The sequence below is a fragment of the Ursus arctos genome, unplaced genomic scaffold (genome assembly GCF_023065955.2).
Source record: "Ursus arctos isolate Adak ecotype North America unplaced genomic scaffold, UrsArc2.0 scaffold_37, whole genome shotgun sequence".
NCBI classification, from domain to species: domain Eukaryota; kingdom Metazoa; phylum Chordata; class Mammalia; order Carnivora; family Ursidae; genus Ursus; species Ursus arctos.
The window spans coordinates 16,325,525-16,349,763 of NW_026623053.1; the positions used below are offsets into that span (position 1 = coordinate 16,325,525).

Sequence of the window (24,239 nt, forward strand, 5' to 3'; positions counted from 1 at the left end):
TTTGGAAATCTAATCTATTAAACTTATACTAAAATATGTTACGTGTTATCAGTTTACCTCTTCTCTCTTTTCTCCTTCTTCCATTGAAATAACATGGTCTGTGACATTGTCAATACAAGGTAAGTCTGAAGAAGAGATCACAATTTCTTCAGGCTCTTGCATAAACAAAGGTTTTTCTTCTTGCTGGATCCATTCTTGATACACTTTTACCACTTTTCTCATAGCTGCTGCTTCACAAATTGGTAATAAAAATGCCTAGCGAAAAAAAAAAAAAAGAAAACACACATAATGATACATTTTACTTTGCCACGAACCACTAATACATACATTTTTATCTTGTTATAAAGTATGATTTTTAAAGAGTAAATGATTTTTAAAGAGTTAAAGTCAACAAATCCATTGTCAGAAAAAGCCTTTTGTTTCCAAATAATTTGTAAATATGTTGACATAGAAATACTTTCAGTAGGGATGCATGGCTGGCTCAGTCAGTACAGTATGCAACCCTTGATCTTGGAGTCGTAAGTCTGAGCCCCACATTGGGTACAGAGATTACTTAAAAATAAAAATCTTAAAAAAAAAGAAAAAGGAAGAAATGCTTTTGGTAGATAGACATGGATTTCAAGTGCAAGAGCAAAGATTTGTTTCACTTGTACTATCTATCTCAGAATGAAAATATTCCTTGTTTCATGAAGTAACTATGCTCCTACAAAGCTCAATGTAAATATCACTTTTCATAATAAATCATATTTTTGTAACTTTTTTTTTAGTTTACTACTAAAATACATTTTGATATGAGCTTAACTAAAAATTAAATGATTCCAAGAAGTAATACAAATTACATGAAAAAGGCAACTATAAGCACATAAGAAAAAACATTGCAGCTTTATTTTATTTTACATATAATGTTAAATAAATAAGGCAAAATACTTAAATAATTAAAAGGAATACGTTACAATTATTCTTTCCTTTACGTACTTTCTGGGTTCCCTTAACTATTTTAAAAAAGTAAATATTCTCTTCATCACAAAAATACTAGATTTTCACAAAAAAACCTTTTTTATACAGTTTAGACAGGCAAAAGTAAAACAATAAAAGTACTCCATCCCACAACCCAAATTCCTTTCATCATGCATGTTTGTGTTCATGTGTTAACATTTTCACCGGACTTTCTCTTTACCAAAAAGAAAAAAAAAAAAAAGGAATTAAATCGCTTTTAATTTTTCCTTTTACAACCACTACTTATTAATTTCAACGCTAAAAGTCACAAGACCTTTACCTAAAAACCTGACACTTCCTCCTATACAGCTCTCACTAGGTGTATTTAATGATAATCATGGGCTCAAACGACTTTATTTTTATCTGAATGAAACTAGCCAAGAAAATCAGCTTTCCAAGATAATGATGAAAAGTTAATGTGTAATATCAACAGGATATTTAATATAGTTTGGTAATCCTTTTATTTATTTATTATTATTAATACCCTAGCAATCTACATTACTTGCTACTTTCTTTCAACTAACAAAACCATTCCAAAATTCTCACTCTCATATTCTAGCAGCCTAATGGTCAATGGCATGATCTGGATCATCACTGTCTGCTCTAAGAATATTTATTTTATAATTATAGCAACAACTCAGCCTTCCTTAAAAAGGTTCAAGGGATAAGAAAAAAAATCTCAATCTCAAAGAAATTCTATTCTCAGATACTGAAAAATGAGCTTTTTAAAATTGGCATGGAAACCCTCTGCAGTTTCTGCTCAATTTTGCTGTGAACCTAAAACTGATCTAAAACATAAAGTTTAATCATTTAAAAAACAGTAGTAATCTCCAGAGCTAAGATATTTATTTAAGCATAAATTGTCACACTATATTCCAAGTGGGTTGATAAATACACTAAAGCCCAGAGTGTATATAACCTTTGTCCTTATAAGCCCCAAAGTCTGATTTTGCCAACACACTAAATATGCATCTTAAGGAAAGACTGGTATTAGCCATGGCTAAAAAAACTGATACATAAAAACCACAGTGCCAATTTATACATTTACGATGAGAAGTAACTGTCACAGAAACCAGAACATTCAAATCCATATATCAGCACCTTATCCCTATGAAGAAGCACCACTCAGACATCAATATTAACTGAAAATAAGGCAAGTTATCATTCAAAAAATATTTCTGAACCTATGTACTCAGCAAATTTTCTATCTGTAGATAGATCTACATGAGGTCATCTCCAGTTCTGATTCTATGACCATGAAACTCGTACACAACCAAAAACTACATGGAGAACAAATCAAAACAAGAGCAGATAGAAAAATCCAATATTTAATAGTATTAGCTTAAGATAATCATTGATCTAGTTTTCTAACAACTGGCTTCGCCAATAGGATGTGATTTACTGGTAGCTACGACTCTCTTCTTCAGTGAAAAACAGTAACAAAACATGGTGGTTTCCGATATTTTTAATATTTTTTTATTATTAACCAACCCAGACTATGATGGACACATTCTTTAAGATTTAATCAAGTACAGTGAGCATTTAGCAGACCTGGGAATTTTTTGTCTTCTTAAAGCAATGGTTTGCATTTTGGTCCTACTCTACCACATGTTAACAAGAATAACAGGTATTCTAAAATAAGAGTTACACTGCTTTGCAATTTTGCAAACATCTTTAACATTTAGTTTAATAAAAGACGGTTGGATTCTCTTATTTGCTTGCTTCCTCATTCAATCTAATACAATATCACATATCAGGCATCTCTGGAAAACTTCACCATACACTTGTAAGAAAATGACAATGGAAAAAAATAAATAAAATCTTAGTACTGTCATGAAAACAGTTTTGACCTCATGTACCTGTAAAGGTCCTGGAGGCTTCCCAGAAGCCTAAGACCACAGTTTGTGATCCACTGCCTTAATGTGACTCTGGGGAAAAAATTATATATATAATGTCTATATATAAAATTGTGTGTGGGGGGGGAGATACAAACGTAGATATAGATATAATCTGTGCTGTTCTTAAAGGTTAAACTATTGATGTTTATATTTACCTCATATCAAAATACTTATGGGCTCCTCATTGTAGTCTCCAAGTAATGACAACATAAAGCACACTGGGGTTACTTATAAAAGAGGGGCTTAATGCCTAGAGTGCATCTATAGCTGTTCTGCTGGATACAGAGAATAATTTTATCATTTCAAATGATTTGGGAATTGATGCTTTACAGTTATATCTTTATTTTAAAGACACATAACAATATAAATGCCTTCATCTGAGATAGAATCATTATACTGGCCCTAAAATAATATCATCAACTATGTTAACAAATTATTTCGAGACTTAGCTCCTAGAAATAAATGTTAGCCCTCAGGTAGCAATGATAAAGTACTGGTACCCAACAGTTACAGAACAACTTCTTTTTTTTTGAGAGCACATGTGCGTGTGAAAGCTGGGGGAGGGGCGGTGGGAGAGGGAGAGAGAGAATCCCAAGCAAGCTCCACACCCAGCACACAGCCGGACACAGGGCTCAATCTCAAGACCCTGAGATCACAATCTGAGCTGAAATCAAGAGTCGGATGCTCACCTGACTGAGCCACCCAGGTGCCCCAACAGTTACAGAACTTCTTGATTCATTCACTAAATATTTACTAGGTGCCTACTCTATGCCAGGCACTAAGGATACAATAATAAATGAACAAGAGAAGCATTCCTGGAGGGTAGCAGGAAAGATCAGAATTTTAAAAATAATTTTTTAAATAAATATAAAATTCAGAAGAGGTACTATGAAGAAGAGGACAATTTTCAAAAACATCATAAAGTACTTACTACCTGTGTGTGTGTGTGTGTGTGTGTGTGTATGTGTGTGTGTGTGCGAGCGCGCACGTGCATATGCATGCAGGCACTCTGTCTTTGAGTGGGTGGGTGAAGGTGGTCATGGAAGACTTCTCTGGTGTAATCATATTTAAGTTGTGATCTAAAGGAAGAGTAGCGGTTAAAAAAAAGAAGGGGGTGGGGTAGAGAGGAAAGAAAGTAAGGTCGAAGGACAAAAGTTAAGATAGGGAAAATAGTAATTGTGAAACCTATGGAGATGGAATTATTTGAGAAATGTTAAGTAAATATATTTTACTTACCTATAGAAAGACTTATGCTCTAGCTGGGGCGGCTAAGGGCAAAGTCATTGTGTACAGCCATGTACCTGATAATTAACGGGAAGTATTTTTATCTATATTATATTGTGGAACATAGGAAGCTTCAAAATAAGGAAAGAAACTATTTCACGAATTCTCAATTTTAAAGATTTATCAGGAATACTAAGCAGGTAAAAAAGCTTTCCTATGACAATCTAATCCTAGAAATTGATCCCTTTTCAAAATATGAATGATTCATTGGTGCTACCACACTAAAATTTACTTTTCCTTAAGTTTTGCCTTAAAAATCACTTCTTAAAAAAAGATTTATTTATTTTAGAGAACACAAGCAGGGGCAAGGGGCAGAGGGAGAGGGAGAGAGGGAATCTCAAGCAGGCTCCAGGCCCAGCGCGGAGCCCAATGTGGGTCTCAACCTCAAACCTGAGATCATGACCTGAGCCAAAATCAAGAGTCGGATGCTTAACCAACTGAAGCCATGTAGGCACTCCTCAGGTCATAATCTCAGGGTTGTAGGATCGAGCCCCTCATTGGGCTCTGTACTAGCCCTAGAGCCTGCTTGAGATTCCCTCTCTCCCTTTCCTTCTGCCCCTCGCCCCCCCCACCCCTCTCTAAAATAAATAAAAAGAATTATCAGAATAAAAACATCTCAGAGAACTTCAGTTCCCAGCAATATCATTTAAAGATATTCTGGAATATTCCTGCATAAAACATCTAAAAAAATACAATATACCTATTTATATTAATGGCTCAGCTTGTAAGGATATTCTGAGTCTAGAACAAAATTGAGTATTAATCCAGAGAGGCAAGTGAGCAATGAAGCTGCTGGGTGCTGCCTTGGACAGCCTACAGAGTATTGGCTTAAATAGCCACCTGTACAGAGGGGAGAGACAGATCAGAGTCCTACATGTAAAACTGACACCAATGAAGGCTACATACTCAATACAAAGGCAAGCTAGGAGGGGAAGGCAAAAAACTCAACTCCAGAGGAGAGCCCATGATGAAACTTGTCCATTGACTTGGGGTAGGGGAATACAAGGGAAGAATAGCCTTTCCTGCAAATTCATAGTCTTAGGCTGGTCATCACATAACTTTGAGTACTGCAAAGCAAGAAGAATCATAAGCTGAAAAATCTAATTTAGAGTAAACCTGGCTGAGGTCCTGGCTGGTTCATATGGTAGAACATGCAACTCTTGATCTTGGGGTCATGAATTCAAGCCCCACATTGCGCATAACAGACCTTACTTAAAATTTTTATAAATAAATAAATAACATAAACCAAGGGTGACAGGACTACCGAATACCTGGAGAAGCAAGAGCAATTCCTCTCTGGAGGAACACAACTTTCAACCCAGGTTTCCAAGTAATTCCCACAATTCCAAAGAAATCTAAGTCCGTAATACAAAAACCCAAAACAAACAAACAAGGGTGAATAAACAGAAACAACAAAAGACCGAAATTTAAGTGGAATTAGAAATATATTTTTAATATGTTTTAATTAAGAAAATGAAAATGAGTATGAATAAAGAATGAATGAGCCACAGCAAAAAGTGGAAAAACCACCAAACTCAAATTTTAAAAATTAAAATATAAGGAGCAGGAGTTAAGATGGCGGAGGAGTAGGAGACACCGTTTTCAGCCGGTCCTCCGAGTCGAGCTGGATAGGTACCAGACCAGCCTAAACAACCACGGAACCAGCCTGAGACGCAGGAAGACGCATCTGGATCTCTACAAATGAACATCTCCAGCGCTGAGTATTGAGGTACGAAGCGGGGAGCCATGAAACCGCGCACAGATATCGGAAGATAAACGGAAGGGGGAGGGAGCCGCCGCGTTCGGGCGCCGGGAAGCGGCAGCCACTTGCACGGGAGAGGGGGCGGGGCTCACGGACGGCACCCGCAAAACAGCAGACTGAGACCGTGAGCCGGGTGCGCGCGCCACCAGGCATCTAGCGGAACCCCGGAATCCTGGTGCGCTCACTGGATCCAGACTGAGACCGGGAGCTTCCGGAGCGCGCGGGGCGGCTGGCGGCGTTAGAAACACAAAGGACAGAGACGCGCCGGCCCTGGAAGTGAGGGCTGGGACGCCGGGTGTGGGGCGCACAACCCGGGACGCTGCAGGGTTGAGCAGCACCAACAGAGACAGAGTTAAAGTGGCCAGAACATTAGTAGAGAACGGGCCGCAATCCCTCTGTTCTGTGACAGAGGCTGAAATTTGGCCGCTGCTGCTCTGACTCTCAGAAGAGGCACAGCAAACCGCCAGGGAAAGCCGCCAGAGAACAAAAGCCTGGAAATACCGGCTCAGAGAGTGCCCATCCCCAACCCCCGCTCGCAGGGGACGCCGAGACTCTACCCAAACATGGCTGCCTGAGTATCGGCGCGGCAGGCCCCTCCCCCAGAACACAGAAGGCAGGCTGAAAAATCAAGAAGCCCACAACCCGGGCGCCTGGGTGGCTCAGTCATTGAGAGCCTGCCTTCGGCTTAGGGGGTGATCCCAGCGTTCCGGAAAGGAGTCCCTCATCGGGCTCCTCCGCTGGGAGACTGCTTCTTCCTCTCCCACTCCCCTGCTTCTGTTCCCTCTCTCACTGGTTGGCTGCCACATAAATAAATAAATAAAATCTTTAAAGAAGAAGCCCACATCCCTAAGATCCCTATAAAACAAGGGGCACGGCCTGGGACCCAGTCAATAATTTGGGCTCTGGAAACCCCACAACCTCTCTTCATCAGAATGACAAGAAGGAGAAGCCCCCCCCAGCAAAGAAAAGACAGTGAGACTGTGGCCTCTGCCACAGAAATAATGGATATGGATGTAACCAAATTATCAGAAATGGAATTCAGAGTAACGATGGTCAAAATGATGAGTAGAATTGAAAAAAGTATAAACGAAAAGGTTACTGAGAATATAGAATCCCTAAGGACAGAAATGAGAGCGAATCTGACAGAAATTAAAAATTCTATGGGCCAAATGCAGGCAAAACTAGAGGCTCTGACAGCCAGGGTCGCAGAAGCAGAGGAAAGGGTTAGTGAATTGGAGGATGGGTTAATAGAGGAAAAAATGAAAATAGAAGATGGTCTTAAAACATTCGTGTCCAAGAAGCAGAGAGGACCCCTCCCAAGCTCAACCACGACAAACCTACGCCACGTCACATCATAGTGCAATTCGCAAATATTAGATGCAAGGATACAGTATTGAAAGCGGCCAGGGCAAAGAAATTTCTCACGTACCAAGGCAAAAGCATCAGAATTACGTCAGACCTGTCTACCCAGACCTGGAATGAGAGAAAGGGTTGGGGGAGCATATTTAAAGCTCTTTCAGAGAAAAACATGCAGCCAAGGATCCTTTATCCAGCAAGGCTGTCATTCAGAATTGATGGAGAAATAAAGACATTTCAGAATCGCCAGTCACTAACCAATTTTGTAACTACGAAACCAGCCCTACAGGAGATATTACGGGGGGTTCTATAAAAGTAAAAAGGCCCCAAGAGTGATACAGAACAGAAAGTCACAGCCAATACAAACAAAGACTTTACTGGCAACATGGCAACATTAAAATCATATCTCTCAGTAATCAGTCTTAATGTAAATGGTTTGAACCATCCCATAAAACGCCACAGGGTTGCAGATTGGATAAAAAGAAATGACCCATCCATTTGCTGTCTACAAGAGACTCATTTCAAACCCAAAGATGCATTCAGACTGAGAGTAAGGGGATGGAGTACCATCTTTCACGCAAATGGTCCTCAAAAGAAAGCTGGGGTAGCAATTCTCATATCAGATAAATTGGATTTTAAACTACAGACTATAGTTAGAGACGCAGAAGGGCACTATATTATTCTTAAGGGAAGTATTCAACAAGTGGATATGACAATTATAAATATATATGCCCCCAACAGGGGAGCAGCAAGATACACAAGCCAACTCTTATCCAGAATAAAGAGACATATAAATGAAAATACATTAATAGTAGGGGACCTCAACACTCCACTATCAGAAATAGACAGAACACCCTGGCAAAAACTAAGCAAAGAATCAAAGGCTTTGAATGCCATACTCGACGAGTTGGACCTCATAGATATATATAGAACACTACACCCCAGAACCAAAGAATACTCATTCTATTCTAATGCCCATGGAACATTCTCAAGAATAGACCATGTTCTGGGACACAAAACAGGTCTCAACCGATACCAAAAGACTGAAATTATCCCCTGCATATTCTCAGACCACAACGCTCTGAAATTGGAACTCAACCACAAGGAAAAATTTGGAAGAAACTCAAACACTTGGAGACTAAGAGCCATACTGCTCAGGAATGACTCGATAAACCAGGAAATCAAAAATCAAATTAAACAATTTATGGAGACCAATGAGGATGAAAATACAACAGTCCAAAACCTATGGGATACTGCAAAGGCAGTCCTAAGGGGGAAATACATAGCCATCCAAGCCTCACTCAAAAGAATAGAAAAATCTAAAATGCAGTTTTTATATTCTCACCTCAAGAAGCTGGAACAGCAACAGAGGGACAGGCCTAATCCACGCACGAGGAAGCAGTTGACCAAAATTAGAGCTGAAATCAATCAAGCAGAAACCAGAAGTACAGTAGAGCAGATCAACAGGACTAGAAGCTGGTTCTTTGAGAGAATCAATAAAATTGACAGACCACTGGCAAGACTTATCCAAAAGAAAAGAGAAAGGACCCAGATTATTAAAATTATGAATGAAAAAGGAGACGTCACGACGAGCACCATTGAAATTGGAAGGATTATTAGAAATTTTTATCAACAGCTATATGCCAATAAACTAAGCAATCTGGAAGAGATGGAATCCTTCCTGGAAACCTATAAACTACCAAGATTGAAACCGGAAGAAATTGATTCCTTAAAAAGGCCAATTAATTATGAAGAAATTGAGTCAGTGATAAACAACCTTCCAAATAACAAAACTCCAGGCCCGGACGGTTTTCCTGGGGAATTCTACCAAACATTCAAGGAAGAAATAATACCTATTCTCCTAAAGCTATTTCAAAAAATAGAAACAGAAGGAAAACTACCAAACTCATTCTATGAGGCCAATATTACCTTGATCCCCAAACCAGGCAAAGACCCCCTCAAAAAGGAGAATTACAGACCGATTTCCCTAATGAATATGGACGCCAAAATCCTCAACAAGATACTTGCTAATAGAATCCAACAGTACATTAAAAGGATTATCCATCACGATCAAGTGGGATTCATACCTGGGATGCAAGCGTGGTTCAATATTCGCAAATCAATCAGTGTGATACATCATATCAACAAGAAAAGACTCAGGAACCATATGATCCTCTCAATCGATGCTGAAAAAGCATTTGACAAAATACAGCATCCTTTCCTGATTAAAACCCTTCAGAGTGTAGGAATAGAGGGTACATTTCTCAATCTCATAAAAGCCATCTATGAAAAGCCTACTGCAAATATTATTCTCAATGGAGAAAAGCTGGAAGCCTTTCCCTTAAGATCAGGAACTCGACAAGGATGCCCACTCTCGCCACTATTATTCAACATAGTACTAGAAGTCCTTGCAACAGCAATCAGACGACAAAAAGGGATCAAAGGTATTCAAATTGGCAAAGAAGAAGTCAAAATGTCTCTCTTTGCAGATGACATGATACTCTATATGGAAAACCCAAAAGAAGCCACTCCCAAATTATTAGAAGTTATAGAGCAATTCAGTAACGTGGCAGGATACAAAATAAATGCTCAGAAATCAGTTGCATTTCTATACACGAATAACGAGACCGAAGAAAGAGAAATTAGGGAATCCATCCCATTTACAATAGCACCAAAAACCATACGTTACCTTGGAATTAACCTAACCAGAGACGTAAAGGACCTATATTCTAGAAACTATAAATCACTCTTGAAAGACATTGAGGAAGACATAAAAAGATGGAAAGATATTCCATGCTCATGGATCGGAAGAATTAACATAGTTAAAATGTCCATGCTACCCAGAGCAATCTACACTTTCAATGCTATCCCGATCAAAATACCAAGGACATTTTTCAAAGAACTGGAACAAACAGTCCTTAAATTTGTATGGAAACAGAAAAGGCCCCGAATCTCCAAGGAACTGTTGAAAAGGAAAAACAAAGCTGGGGGCATCACAATGCCGGATTTCGAGCTGTACTACAAAGCTGTGATCACAAACACAGCATGGTACTGGCACAAAAACAGACACATAGACCAATGGAACAGAATAGAGAGCCCAGAAATGGACCCTCGGCTCTTTGGGCAACTAATCTTTGATAAAGCAGGAAAAAACATCCGGTGGGAAAAAGACAGTCTCTTCAATAAATGGTGCTGGGAAAATTGGACAGCTACATGCAAAAGAATGAAACTTGACCACTATCTCACACCATACACAAAAATAAACTCCAAATGGATGAAAGACCTCAATGTGAGACAGGAATCTATCAAAATTCTAGAGGAGAACATAGGCAACAGCCTCTACGACATCGGCCAAAGCAACCTTTTTCATGACACATCCCCAAAGGCAAGAGAAACAAAAGATAAAATGAATTTATGGGACTTCATCAAGATTAAAAGTTTCTGCACAGCCAAGGAAACAGTCAGAAAAACTAAGAGGCAGCCCACGGAATGGGAGAATATATTTGCAAATGACACTACAGATAAAGGACTGGTATCCAAGATCTACAAAGAACTTCTCAAACTCAATACACGAGAAACAAATAAACAAATCAAAAAATGGGCAGAAGATATGAACAGACACTTTTCCAATGAAGACATACAAATGGCTAACAGACACATGAAAAAATGTTCAAAATCATTAGCCATCAAGGAAATTCAAATCAAAACCACACTGAGATACCACCTTACGCCAGTTAGAATGGCAAAAATAGACAAGGCAAGAAACAACAATTGTTGGAGAGGATGTGGAGAAAGGGGATCCCTCCTACATTGTTGGTGGGAATGCAAGTTGGTACAGCCACTCTGGAAAACAGTGTGGAGGTCCCTTAAAAAGTTAAAAATTGAGCTACCCTATGATCCAGCCATTGCACTACTGGGTATTTACCCCAAAGATACAGACGTAGTGAAGAGAAGGGCCATATGCACCCCAATGTTCATAGCAGCAATGTCCACAATAGCTAAATCGTGGAAGGAGCCGAGATGCCCTTCAACAGATGACTGGATTAAGAAGTTGTGGTCCATATATACAATGGAATATTACTCAGCTATCAGAAAGAACGAGTTCTCAACATTTGCTACAACATGGACAGCACTGGAGGAGATAATGCTAAGTGAAATAAGTCAAGAAGAGAAAGACAACTATCATATGATTTCTCTCATCTATGGAACATAAGAACTAGGATGATCAGTAGGGGAAGAAAGGGATAAAGAAAGGGGGGGTAATCAGAAGGGGGAATGAAACATGAGAGACTATGGACTATGAGAAACAAACTGAGGACTTCAGAGGGGAGGGGGGTGGGGGAATGGGATAGACCGGTGATGGGTAGTAAGGAGGGCACGTATTGCATGGTGCACTGGGTGTTATACACAACTAATGAATCATCGAGCCTTACATCGGAAACCGGGGATGTACTGTATGGTGACTAACATAATATAATAAAAAATCATTAAAAAAAAAATAAATAAATAAAATATAAGGAGCAGGGTTAAAAACTCATACTCTTGGAAGCAATTCCCTTATTGAGTTTTTAATCCTGCTCCTTATATTTCGCAGTAGTTTGTGATTTCGGAAATTTAGAATTTTGATTCTGAGTTTTTGTATCTTATGACTTTTTTTGCTGATCTGGTTGGTTAAAAGTTGATTCCTTCAGAGAGGGGCTGCATTTGCTTCTCCTAAATGCAAAGAGACACTACCAACCTCTCATTAAACTGAATTCTTGATTTGAGGTTCAAGCCAGCCACATGATATGAACACAGAGTGTAAACCTGTGTTACACTAGCTTTTAGTTCTCGTGTGTCTGAGGAGATTTTTGTTGTTATTGTTCTTTCTTCTGCATTTAAGTATGGGCATTTTACCTCACTAACTTTTAATGGGTTGAGTTTATTTAATTTAGCATTGCACGGACAATATGTACTCTTTTGAAAATACAACTTTTGTTTAGAGTTTTACTGTTGTTCCCCCTGTCTTGCCACAGTAGGTCCATGGAAACCAAAGTAATTGGTGCCAAATGAAAGTCAGCTTTATTGTTCCCACTAAAACCTCTCTGAGTTTGGATTTCATATTGGTTTTTATTTTTGAATATTTTTTCCCGCTTTTTGGCTCATCAGTGCATTTAAGAAGATTGATTAAATATATTTTTTAATCTGCCATTTTGTCTTTTCAATCAAAAGGCTGGTTGGCTTGGAAAGTGAAGTATATATGTTAACATTTATATAGTCACTAAAAAAAGGAATAAAGTGTAACTTTCAAACCAAGTGACAGGAAAAGGATACAAAATGAGAAAACATCAATTAAAAAGAAAGGGGGGAAAAAAGACAATAATGAAGCCAAAGAAATGCAGACATGATAAGAAAAAAAAAGACAGTATCAATAAATCCAAACATATCAGTAATTATAAATATAAATATTCCAGTTAAAAGACAAAGATTTTTCTTTTTATTCACAAGGAAGTTTAATAAAAGGTCGGCTCACCTCCCCACTCTACCTGACTGCCCTGCTCCGTCTTTTTTGCCAGTTCCCCTTTCTCTGCCTGCCCCTTGCTTGCGCTCACAGGTCTTTGTCCTTGGCCTTCTTCTCTTCATGTCCTTCCTGTTTTCCCAGGCTGACCTCATTCACTCATATGGCTTCATGTACAACAGGTTTGCCAGTGAATTCCAAATCTGGATTAGCAATCTCAGCTTCCCTCTCCCACAACTTTACATCCTTCTCCCCACCGGATACCTTCACTTGGATATGCTCCAGGTGTCAGCTGGTTTAAAAGTGATCTCATTACTTTTCCCCAAAACTTTGCCCCAAACCTGTTTCTTCTCTAGGATGCTCTTTCTTTAGTAAAGGTTTGCACCTCGTTACCCAAGACAAAAATCTCAAAGTCAGCCTAGGTCCTCCAACCCCTTACATTCAGATATTCTTCAACATTTTATAAAGACAAAGATTTTTAAAAATCAAACCATATTTACAAGAGACATGCAAAACCTAATGATATAAAAGGGTTAAAAATTAAAAATTAAAAGATTATTTGAAAAATACATGAGGCGAATACTCTTTTTTTTTTAATGTGGGGCTTGATCTCACAAAATCAAAAGTCCCACGCTCTATCCACTGAACCAGCCAGGCACCCCAGATGCTAGTTCTTAATAAAAAGAAAGTGGTGTAAATCTACTAATAGTAAAATAAAAGAGACCTTAAGCAAAAATAATTTCCACAGATGAGAAGGGCCATAAATAAAATGTTTAATTCACATTGAGATATAAAATTTTAAACTTTGGGGCGCCTGGGTGGCTCAGTCGTTAAGCATCTGCCTTCGGCTCAGGGCATGGTCCCGGCGTTCTGGGATCGAGCCCCACATCAGGGTCCTCTGCTGGGAGCCTGACTCTTCCTCTCCCACTCCCCCTGCTTGTGTTCCCTCTCTCGCTGGCTCTCTCTCTCTCTGTCAAATAAATAAATAAAATCTTTTGAAAAATATTTTAAAAAATAAAATTTTAAACTTGTATGTACTTAATTATTAATTACATAGCTTCAAAATATCCAAAGAAAAATTTATGGAGATACAAAGAAAAAAAACTGACAAATCACTGTCAGAGTATAAGATTTTAACACACCCCTCTCAATAACTGTGAGGTCAAGCTGACCAAAAACCTTAAGTAAGGATATAGAAAAGTTCAGGCTTTAATGATCACTGAACCCAACAGAGAAGCATATATTCTTTTCATACAGAACATTTATGAAAACTGACTACAAACTGAACTGTAAGTTTCAATACATTTTAAACAATTAGCATCATACAAGCTATATTCTCTATCCAAAAGAATCACATCAGAAATTTGTAAGAAAAAGGAAAATCAAGAAACTGTTAGGCAGATACAAACTGCTAAATAACTCATGGGTCAAAGAAGGTATTCACATGAAAATTAGAAAATACTTACAAGTGAATAACAACAAAATGTTATATATCAAAATTTATAGAATGTAGCTAAAATAGTACTGAGTGGTAGAGAGCCTCAAAAAACTTTATATGAGAAAAATGTGAGACTAAAATTAATTAGCTAGTAAAAAAGAATCAAGAAAAGTAAAAAGGAGGAAATAACAAGGAGCAAAAAAAAAAAAAAAAAAAAAAAAAAAAAAAAAAAACCAAAAGAGAAAAACAAGCATAAAACAGAGAAGACTAACAGCCAAAAGCTCGTTCTTGAAAAGACTAATAAAACTGACAAACCTCTAACAAGAATCATCAAGAAAAAAGAACAAGGGACAAATAAAAACAGAAATGAAGAGGGGGAACAAGAATATAAATGCTTCAGAGATTGTAAGAGAATGTAATGAACTTCTTGTCAAATTTGAAAACAAACGCAGTGAACAAATTCCTAGAAAAATAAACTTACACAAAGGGACTCAAAAACTCAAAAACCCGAAGAGTTCTAAAAGTCTGCTTTAAATTCTCCCACAAGTAAAGCACTCCAACATTATCAGCCAAATACCTTTCCTTTTCCATTTGTCAAATATTCTATCAACACAAACCTTAAACTTGGCAACTAGAACCACTGCCAAAGCTGGAAAAAACGTTATGGCAAATTTGTTTTTTATTGTGATATTTACTTTATTGGGGTTGTATGAAACTGAGTCCATTTGTATATAACTATATACATTGTGTACTCATTAACACAAAAATATAGAACGCTTCATGAATTTGCTGGTGGTCCCTGTGTAGGGACCATGCTATTTTCTTCGTCTCATTCCAATTTTTAGTATATGTGCTGCTGAAACAAGCACAAGGCAAGTTTGCTTCTTTAACTTAGGTCAACAAAACTAACGCTGCTTCATGCTTCGTTTTACATATCAATAAACATGTGTACAAGGTGAAGATTTACTTTGTCTAGACAGCTTCCTGGCATGTGGAGGCATGTGGTATAGAATAAACAGCACTGACATAGGAACCAGGGTCTGGGAGTTTTAGTCCCAGATCTACCACTTGCTGTGAGACTTGAAGCATCCCCTTCAGCTACAAAACTCAGTGATGTTTACCTGCAAAAGTTAAGTACCTTTGCTATCAAGAGCAAATGACTAGTTTTCATAAGGCTTATTTGCCACAACATTTCTATGTAATTGAGAATGTGTACTTACGAATTTCTAGCTATCTTTATGTGAAACAGTTTTTATTCTGTTTCTTTCTCTCCCTTTCTTTTAGTCCCCAAATATCTGTCTTAGGCAAATTTAACTTCAGAATGCCTTAGAGGACAAAATTGAGCCTCTGAAAGGAGGATAAAGGCAATGAAAACATTGCTTCTTCTATTCACAAACCACTTTTTGATTGTAGAGAATGAAAGATAAAATAATTTTGCTATAATTTACTAATTAAATGGTAGGAAGAAAAGTTTCAAACCATAAAACTAAGAAAATTGTTCTAATAACAGGAGTATGGGGGGGCGCCTGGGTGGCACAGCGGTTAAGCGTCTGCCTTCGGCTCAGGGCGTGATCCCAGCGTTCTGGGATCGAGTCCCACATCAGGCTCCTCCGCTATGAGCCTGCTTCTTCCTCTCCCACTCCCCCTGCCTGTGTTCCCTCTCTCGCTGGCTGTCTCTATCTCTGTCGAATAAATAAATAAAAATCTTTAAAAAAAAAAAATAAATAATAACAGGAGTATGGGGGGAGGTGGATAGTTATAAACTAAAATCATGAAACACTAAAAAACGTAAATAGAAAATATTAGAGGACTAGAAACAATAAATTTCAAAAATTAAATATAAACTTTAAAAAATTTTTATTAAAAATTTTAAATAGCTGAAAGCCAGTATATTCAACATTAAAAACCAAAGTCTATGTTACAAATTACAATTACTGAGAGGCACTTTACCTGACGAAATATCTCCGTGACAAAGTTTACGTTACTTCTTTTAGAAGAGAAAACTCTGCGAACTATTTCAATGTCTGTGAGATGTTCCTCATCAATACTGCAGAGACTGGAAGAGCTAGGTTCTCGCTCCGTGAGAGTGCTTGTATTGGAATGCGACTGTTCTGGCTCTGTAGTTCTATCTGCTTTATCAGCATTATCATTTTTATTTTCTTCTCTGGATACCAAACTAGCAGCTGCTCTCTAAAATAAAAACAAAAGGAGGGAGAATGTCATAATCATTCAACTTGGTATTTTGCTTTCTAATAGCATTCCACACACCATTGTTTAAAATCGGGCATAGATTTCATTTAGAATTCATTCTAAATTATTAAGTAGCAATGCAAATAACATCTAAGTAATATAGTTATACTCACTCATCATCTATCCACCTATAATTTGATTTTAGAATGTTTGCAGTACAAACAAGTCACACACACACAAAAAAAAAAACCACCAAAGGAATGGAAGAAAAGGTATGACAGAAGTAGAAAGGAAGCCGAAAGAAAATATAAGAAAACTCAAGAATGGGGCACCTGGCTGGCTCAGTCAGTACGGAGTGTGACTCTTGCTCTTGGGGTTTAAGTTCGAGCCCCATGGTGAGTGTAAACATTACTTAAAAATAAAATCTTAGGGGCGCCTGGGTGGCACAGCAGTTAAGCGTCTGCCTTTGGCTCAGGGCGTGATCCCGGCGTTATGGGATCGAGCCCCACATCAGGCTCCTCCACTATGAGCCTGCTTCTTCCTCTCCCACTCCCCCTGCTTGTGTTCCCTCTCTCGCTGGCTGTCTCTATCCTGTCGAATAAATAAATAAATAAATAATCTTTTTTAAAAAAATCTTAAAAAGCAAGCAAGCAAGCTCAAGAGAACTCTCTATATTCTCATAACTTAAAAGAATTTTCACCATGACTGAAGATGCAGACTAAACCTAGGGATAAAGTAAGTCTTAAGGTTGGTGATGAGGAAATTACTACCATGGTGTGATAGTAGTAGCACTATTCCATGATATGGCAAATTACTCAATTTTTGGTCTCAGTTTTGTCATCTATAAAACAAAACGGTTTAAGTAAATGATCTCAAATATGTCTTCCCAAACAGTAACTTTGTGATTTCAGTGCGTTAAGTTCTGGGATCATGAAAAATAGTTCCGCTTGAGAGTTTCTACACTTAATAATCATTTGTAGAGAACTCAGAACAAAGTTTAAGGGAAAACATACGCATAGTTGGCTACAAATAAATAAAAGGTTAAGGGGAATATAAAAGTTAAATTTCCTGAACACTAATCAACTAAACATACACTTTATATCCCCACTTAATTTGTAAAAAGATCTAAGGGGTCATAACAAAAACACACACAGTTTAAGATTTTTAAAACTAAAGAAAGTCTGGGAAAAGGAAAATAAAAATTGTAAAAAAAAAAAATGCTGTAATAGAGATAAGTTCAGAAAAAATATATATTTGAGAAAAAAAGTGATAAAAAAGTGTGAAAAAGAAGGAAACTGTTTAATAAAAAATACCAGAAGTTTAAATATTAGTCCCTTGATTGTATAGTTGTATAATTTTATCACATTTCTAGACTCAGTGCCCTTGCTGAAAAAGGGAAAATGAGATGCGGACAAGACTTTTTTTCTTTTTTAAGATTTTATTTTTAAGTAAACTCTACACCCAGCATGTGGCTTGAACCCACAACCCCAAGATCAAGAGTTGCATGCCCCACCAACTAATAAGCCAGCCAGGTACCCTGGGAGACAAGATTTTAAATCAGCATTCTGGGGGTGCCTGGGTGGCTCAGTCGGTTAAGCGTCTGCCTTCAGCTCAGGTCATGATCCCAGGGTCCTGAGATCGAGCCCCGCATCCAACTCTCTGCTCATCAGCAGAGAGACTGCTTCTCTCTCTCCCTCTGCCTGCCGCTCTACTTGTGCTCCCTCTCTCTGTCAAATAAATAAATAAAATCTTTAAATTAAAAATAAATAAATCAGCATCCTGTGAATGCTTAGAAATCAAAAAAGAAATATGAAAGTTCTACAACCATTTGATTACAAATCATTTCCAACTGCAAGAATTTATGTGTACAATTCAGGATATTTTTGGTACAGCACAATTAACATAAAATACAGTAATAAATTATAAGCTGAGGCTCATGACTAGAATTATCTTCTATTTCTTCCAAATTTTTTTTATTAAGAAGAGTACTGATTCTATAATTGTTAAAATTTGGATTTATACAAAGAAAATATTACCATCATTTGTTTTAAGTTTGCTCTACATCTAAGGCAATTAAAATCTGTAGACACATCTCTTAAGCCATTTTTAAGTTTGTCCTTTGTGGTGTATTACCTGAATATTCTTTGGCAAGACTTCACCTTCCATCCCAGGAATATGAGGTCCCGTATGTGGCTTTGGCTCAAGCCAGAAAGAAACCAGCCAACGAATGACAATAACACGAGCCTTAATGAAAGGTTCTTTTGTACAATAGATTGCTTCATTGGTTTCAGCATCCTTCTTTATCATAACATAATGTGGCTTTGGTCTCACCTGTGGAATATCTATGGAAAAATAAAAGGAAAACAAAAACCAAAATAAGAAAACAATTATGGTTAGATAAATCTACATTTTTAAACATTTGAGAAAACACTTGTGATGATACCCTGTTTTAAAGATTTAAAATGACATTTTAAAATAATTTGCTAGATATTAGCATGCAGTCTAGAAGACTGAACCGTATTTTGCTGATATTTGGAAATATGTCTTTTTGCAAGATATCATTAAAAGGCTCAGTGAATCCTAAGTACAGAGAAGCTTCCAGAGCCATTTAAAATTAATGAGAATTCACTTCAATTAACCTAAGACTGAGAAATGAATTTTGAATACAAAGTATGAGAACTTTTCCTTGATTTTTATAGCAAAAATATTTTTAAAGCAAATATTGTTCTCAATGGCAAAGATCTGCTACTTTAAATTAAGTCCTTTCTAACAAGCCTTAATGGTTATGCCTAAGCCTGTCAGCTGCCTAAACTTGGCGAAGCTTAAAATAGGAATATCTTTCTGCAAAAAAAAAAAAAACCATTTCTACATACAGACTACCAGTGGCTTCTAGATATGGAAGAGGTCTGCTTCTAAACCAAGATTTGTCTGAAAGGCTCTAGTTTTAAGGCTCAGCCATTTTGGCACAGCCACTAAATACTGGACAAGACATTATCAAAATATGTGATAACATTATTATTTGTACAGAACTTGAATAAGACATACTGAATTGAACCCCTGGGGGACCTTAAAAAGAAAATTTATAATATAGTTTAAGGATCATACCAAATAGCAGAAGTTTAATTCATAATATCAAATATTTCTGGTGGGTTAACTTTCTTATTGGTGAGATCCAGAGAAGACATTAAAAAAAAAAATCTCCTCATTCTCAGTGAAACTTTCCTATTAATAAAATTCCACTTTCTCTATGAATCAAGGTATAAGTATCTCTAAACAATCAATACATACATTAAATTTTATCAGTTTTCTGCAGGTAACAAATGCGAACTTTACACTGAGGTATATTTTATCCTTACATGTGATCTTTTAGAAAATTCCAGATTACCTACCAAGTACAGGATGATATAAACTATTCTCCTTGCAGATGTTTGGGAAAATATAAGGCAAGTAATATTTCTTAAAATGTGAAAACAAAAATGAAAATCCCCTTTCTTGGTTTTCTTTGTTCTTCCATTCTAAACTTTTTACCTAAAAATAAAAAATAAAATCAGAATCACTCCATGAGACAGAAACAATTATTAGCTCTCATAAACAAGGTTGTAAAAGGTTACTTAAGGGATACACTAATCTGTTATACTCTAAAGAGACACAGCTAAATATACATAAAGGACAAATGTAAACGCATTCTATATGTTATATTTCAAAAATCTTAGAAGTTAAAGTGTGCTCTGAAAATTTTTAAAGTTGACCCAGACTTGGCTCTACTAATGACAAAGATACTAATGTTCTTTCCCCCTTTGCCCTGTCCTGAATAATTCAGCCTTACAAGTCATACAAAATAGGCATATGTGAGTGGGAGTGGGGGAAAGAGTGAAAGCAGTGGCAGTCAAGTGCAGGTAATTAGCGCCTGACCACAAAATGCAGGGCATCCATGAAGGAGATGTAGCAGAGGCGGGAGCCCAGTGGAGACTTAGTGCCCAAGAGGGGTGAGGACAGTGTCCATGAAGTGAGGGGGTGGGGGATAAGAGGGAAAGGGTAAATAAAGGGTGTGAGAATTCCAGCAAGGTGAGGAAGATATCAAAGTAGGGGGATGGGAGAGGCCCAGAGTAGGCTTCAATGAGATACTACTATACATTATTCACTACTTTTTAAAAAATTTTATTTATTTATTTGAGAGAGAGAGAGAGAGAGAGAGTGTGTGTGTGTGTGTGTGTGTGTGTGTGTGTACGAGCAGGGTGGAGAGGGAGAAGCAGGTTCCCTGCACGCAGGGAGCCCAACATGGGGCTCAATCCCAGAACCCTGAGATCATGAACTGAGCCAACGACAAACGCTTAACAAACTGAGCCACGCAGGCGCCCCTACCTTATTCACTTTAGAATAACTAAAATTACACACTGACCATACCAACTGTTGGTGAGGATGTAAAGCAACTTTTGAGCTTCATAGATTGCTGGTGGAATGTAAAAAGGTACAACCATTTGGAAAACAGCTTGGCAGTGCCTAAACAAGTCAATATGTACCTATTCTACAACCCAGCTTTTCCACTACTAGGTATTTACCCATGAGAAAAAACTTTATGTCCACATAAGGACTAGTTTATCAATATTTGCAGCTGTTTTATTTTAACAACCAAAAACCAGAAACAACTCATATCATCATCAAGAGGGGACTGAATAACAAAGCATGTTATATCCATACAATGAAAAGCTAGTCAGCAATAAAAAGAACCAAACTATTGATGCACAACAATATGGATGATTTTCAAAAAAATTATGATAGAGAAAAGAAGCCAGACCAAAAAAAAGTATGTACCATATGATTCCATTTATATGAAAATATGGAAAATGCAAACTGTAGTGACATAAATCAGATCAATAGTTGCCTGGGAATGAGGTAGTGGTTAGGAGTGGAAAAGGATGTATTATAAAGGCATGTGAGAACTTTTAGGGGCGATATGATTATTATCTTGATTATGGTGAGGGTTGTATGGCTGTATACATGTAATAAGTTTCATTAAATTGTATATTTCAAATATAGCAGTTTACTATATGTCGATTATATCTCAATAAACCAGCAAAACAATTTTAAAAACCTATGAGGTATAAAAGTTGTTTTTTTAAAAAAGAAAAACTGGTAATAATAATGACAGTAACAACTACCACCCACAGAACACTTGGTGTCATGCACCTTTCTCTTCTAGTACTTTGTATTAGTTATTTAACCCTCAAACAAAACAGGCTATATATTATTTTTATGTCTACTTTAAGCCAGAGAGGTTAATTTACCAAAGGTGACACTATCACAGTAAGATGTAGAATAAGATTTAAACCTTGGCAATCTCATTCAGGGTTCAAATTAACTTTATAATGTTAGTGTCTGAGGCATAGGGAATTTTTGTGTTTAAACTAGTTACAAGAAATGTGTATATGTTAAGATTGTTTTCATCAACCAGGGTATGTACATTTCATATGTAGAGATGAAGAGGTTACCTTACAAAATACATTCACCCAGAAATTTACAGAGTACAAATAGGTTAAAGTGTAAATTACATTCCTCCACCCATACCCCATTCTCAGCCTACCGCCCTACTGGCTACCTCTCGGCAGGTTGATTCCTAAATCAGTTATTACTTAAAGACCACAACTACTGATTATAAAGGAAAGGATCAGAAAGTAAACCCAACTGGCCCATGGAAGAAGGTATATACATAAAAGAGTCTACTGTTAAGATTTTCTCTCCCTAGCTCCCTTTCTAAGCGATTCATAATCCCTCCAATGATTTTTAGTTCACGAAAGGCATACTAACATATATTTTCAAAAGTAAAAATTGTCCTCCTTCAAGAAAATAAGCAAATATCTACTCTAACATAATAATGGTAAGAGAGAAAAATTAATTACCCACACAAGATGGTAAGAGGGGTGATATCAAAGAAGATAACACATACCTGAATTACTATGTATTTTAAAAGCGCTTCAAGAAAATAGCTTGTGAGATCTTCTTGTCCTTTGTCTCCTGATTGTGGAGGGACAAGAGGAGTGATTTCCTCTATAGTGACTTGAGCTATACAAAGACAAAAGTTTAGGACAATTACAAAACAAATTTAACAATGAAATAATGTGATCCAAATAAAATTTAACTGCAAAACATATATGCAATGAATACTGCTTGAAAACGCTCTAATGATTGAACCCTGAAATAAATCTGAGATCAACCTAACAGTCCATCACAACCACCACAGAATTTAATAATCAGCTGTTTCATAAGCCCTTGATTGAGAAAATGTGACAGGGATGGACAGACAGATAACAAAGGGCTTAAGAGTGAAACTTACTTGGAAAAGAACTCATATTTTAAAATTTACATTAGGTGTGCCCATTACAAAAATTCCACAGTATGATGAAAAACAACAATAATGACCTTATTTATCAATTAAAGGACATATTACTCTAGTAATAACTATGCTTAGTCTTTAAGGTAGCCTCTTTATTCAAAGAATGAAATGCTATTTCCCTCTCAAAAACAAAGGATAGCATCTTAGTTCCTTGACTACAAAAGTCCATGTATAAAATAAGAAGCTCTTACATTTTCTAAAATTTTCAAATATTCAAAAACATTCATTATAACAAGTGCAAATTCAAGAAAAATCGACTAACAACTAGCTGAACTCTTAATTATTTCCTAAGCAGCACCTAGTTTAGTACAGGCAGGTTCCTAAACCTGTTTATTAGTATATTAGCCAAGTAATTAAGTTCACAAAAATAGGTTTTGTTACACTCCTCTTAGAACAAAGTAAAATACTCTTGTACTTCAATGTACATCTAAATTAGCTCAAGGATACAAGATACACATGAGAATTAGAAATGAAAGATAAATGTAAAACGGCTTCTATTAACCACGTGGTGCTGATCCTTCACACCAGAAGCCTTTCTGGCCATGGAGAGAACGGCCCTCCCAGGGCTAAATAGCTAATTCCCAGAGATAGTGAAGATGGGCCGGAGAACATGGTATGCCTTCCATATGCAAACCAACTAGTCCAGAGTCCACACCTCTACCTCTCTTCTATCCGGCTCTCACGTTCAAGGCCACTATTCCCCTGACCTAATCACCCAGGTAACATGGCTGACAGTGAGAGACAGCCCCAACGCACCTAAGCCTGCTGAAATTGTCCAAACTAGCCAGTCATAACACTGATCACATTGCCTCACATGTTCCTACCTACAGAAATCACAATAAGAGCTCTTGCCTTTGATGCCCGAGCCCTGACTGCCCTGGTCCTTCCCCATGTGGCCACCCTCCCTGCTGTGGCATGCCCTCTCCCCTTAGGAACTGTAACTATTTTTTTTATGGCAATCATCTTTCGATCTGTTGGCCTCATCATATGTGAAAAATAATAAAACCTACATTTTACAACATGGCCTTGAATTACCCAGTTAATAAACATATGGACATTTTAAAACTATCTTAACAAACTACACAGGAAATTTTAAAATACTGATGGATAAGATCTCGTGAATCTTACTTTCTTGAAGGTTGAGTGGAGGATTAATGAGATTATCTAAAGTTCGAGGTCCATGTTCAGATTGTAGTGCCGAAAATCCAGGAATTAAGCATGAAAACATCCAAAGCTGTTCTTTGCTACAGTTATTCTGAAGAGCTTGCAACCATAATAAGAAAAGACGAACACCTTCCCGTCTGATCTAAAATAAAATAAAATGAAAAACAGTGTTTTTACTTATAAGGGAAATATTTTCTTACTTTTAAGGCCAAAATTCTCTAGAAGATGATGAGAGAGTGTTACTTTGCAAAAGAGAGGAAGGA

The 24,239-nt window shown here is 37.2% G+C and overlaps 1 protein-coding gene and 1 non-coding gene across 6 annotated transcripts in view; both read right to left on the reverse strand.

Moving 5' to 3' along the window:
* The window catches only part of RALGAPA1 (Ral GTPase activating protein catalytic subunit alpha 1), a 258,914-nt gene that overhangs the window by 182,187 nt on the left and 52,488 nt on the right, over positions 1-24,239 (reverse strand). For all 5 annotated transcript variants that reach the window (XM_048221044.2, XM_026513605.4, XM_044389462.3 and 2 more), the window contains 6 exons: positions 23,941-24,118; positions 22,366-22,481; positions 19,811-19,949; positions 18,555-18,763; positions 16,182-16,421; positions 58-255 (listed from right to left, as the gene is read on the reverse strand). In XM_048221044.2, the coding sequence (XP_048077001.1) occupies positions 58-255; positions 16,182-16,421; positions 18,555-18,763; positions 19,811-19,949; positions 22,366-22,481; positions 23,941-24,118 (1,080 nt within the window). The remainder of the gene's footprint in view (positions 1-57; positions 256-16,181; positions 16,422-18,554; positions 18,764-19,810; positions 19,950-22,365; positions 22,482-23,940; positions 24,119-24,239) is intronic.
* On the reverse strand, positions 14,994-15,100 carry LOC113266240 (U6 spliceosomal RNA). Its single transcript, XR_003320326.1, has one exon. It is a non-coding gene; the product is annotated as a U6 spliceosomal RNA (small nuclear RNA).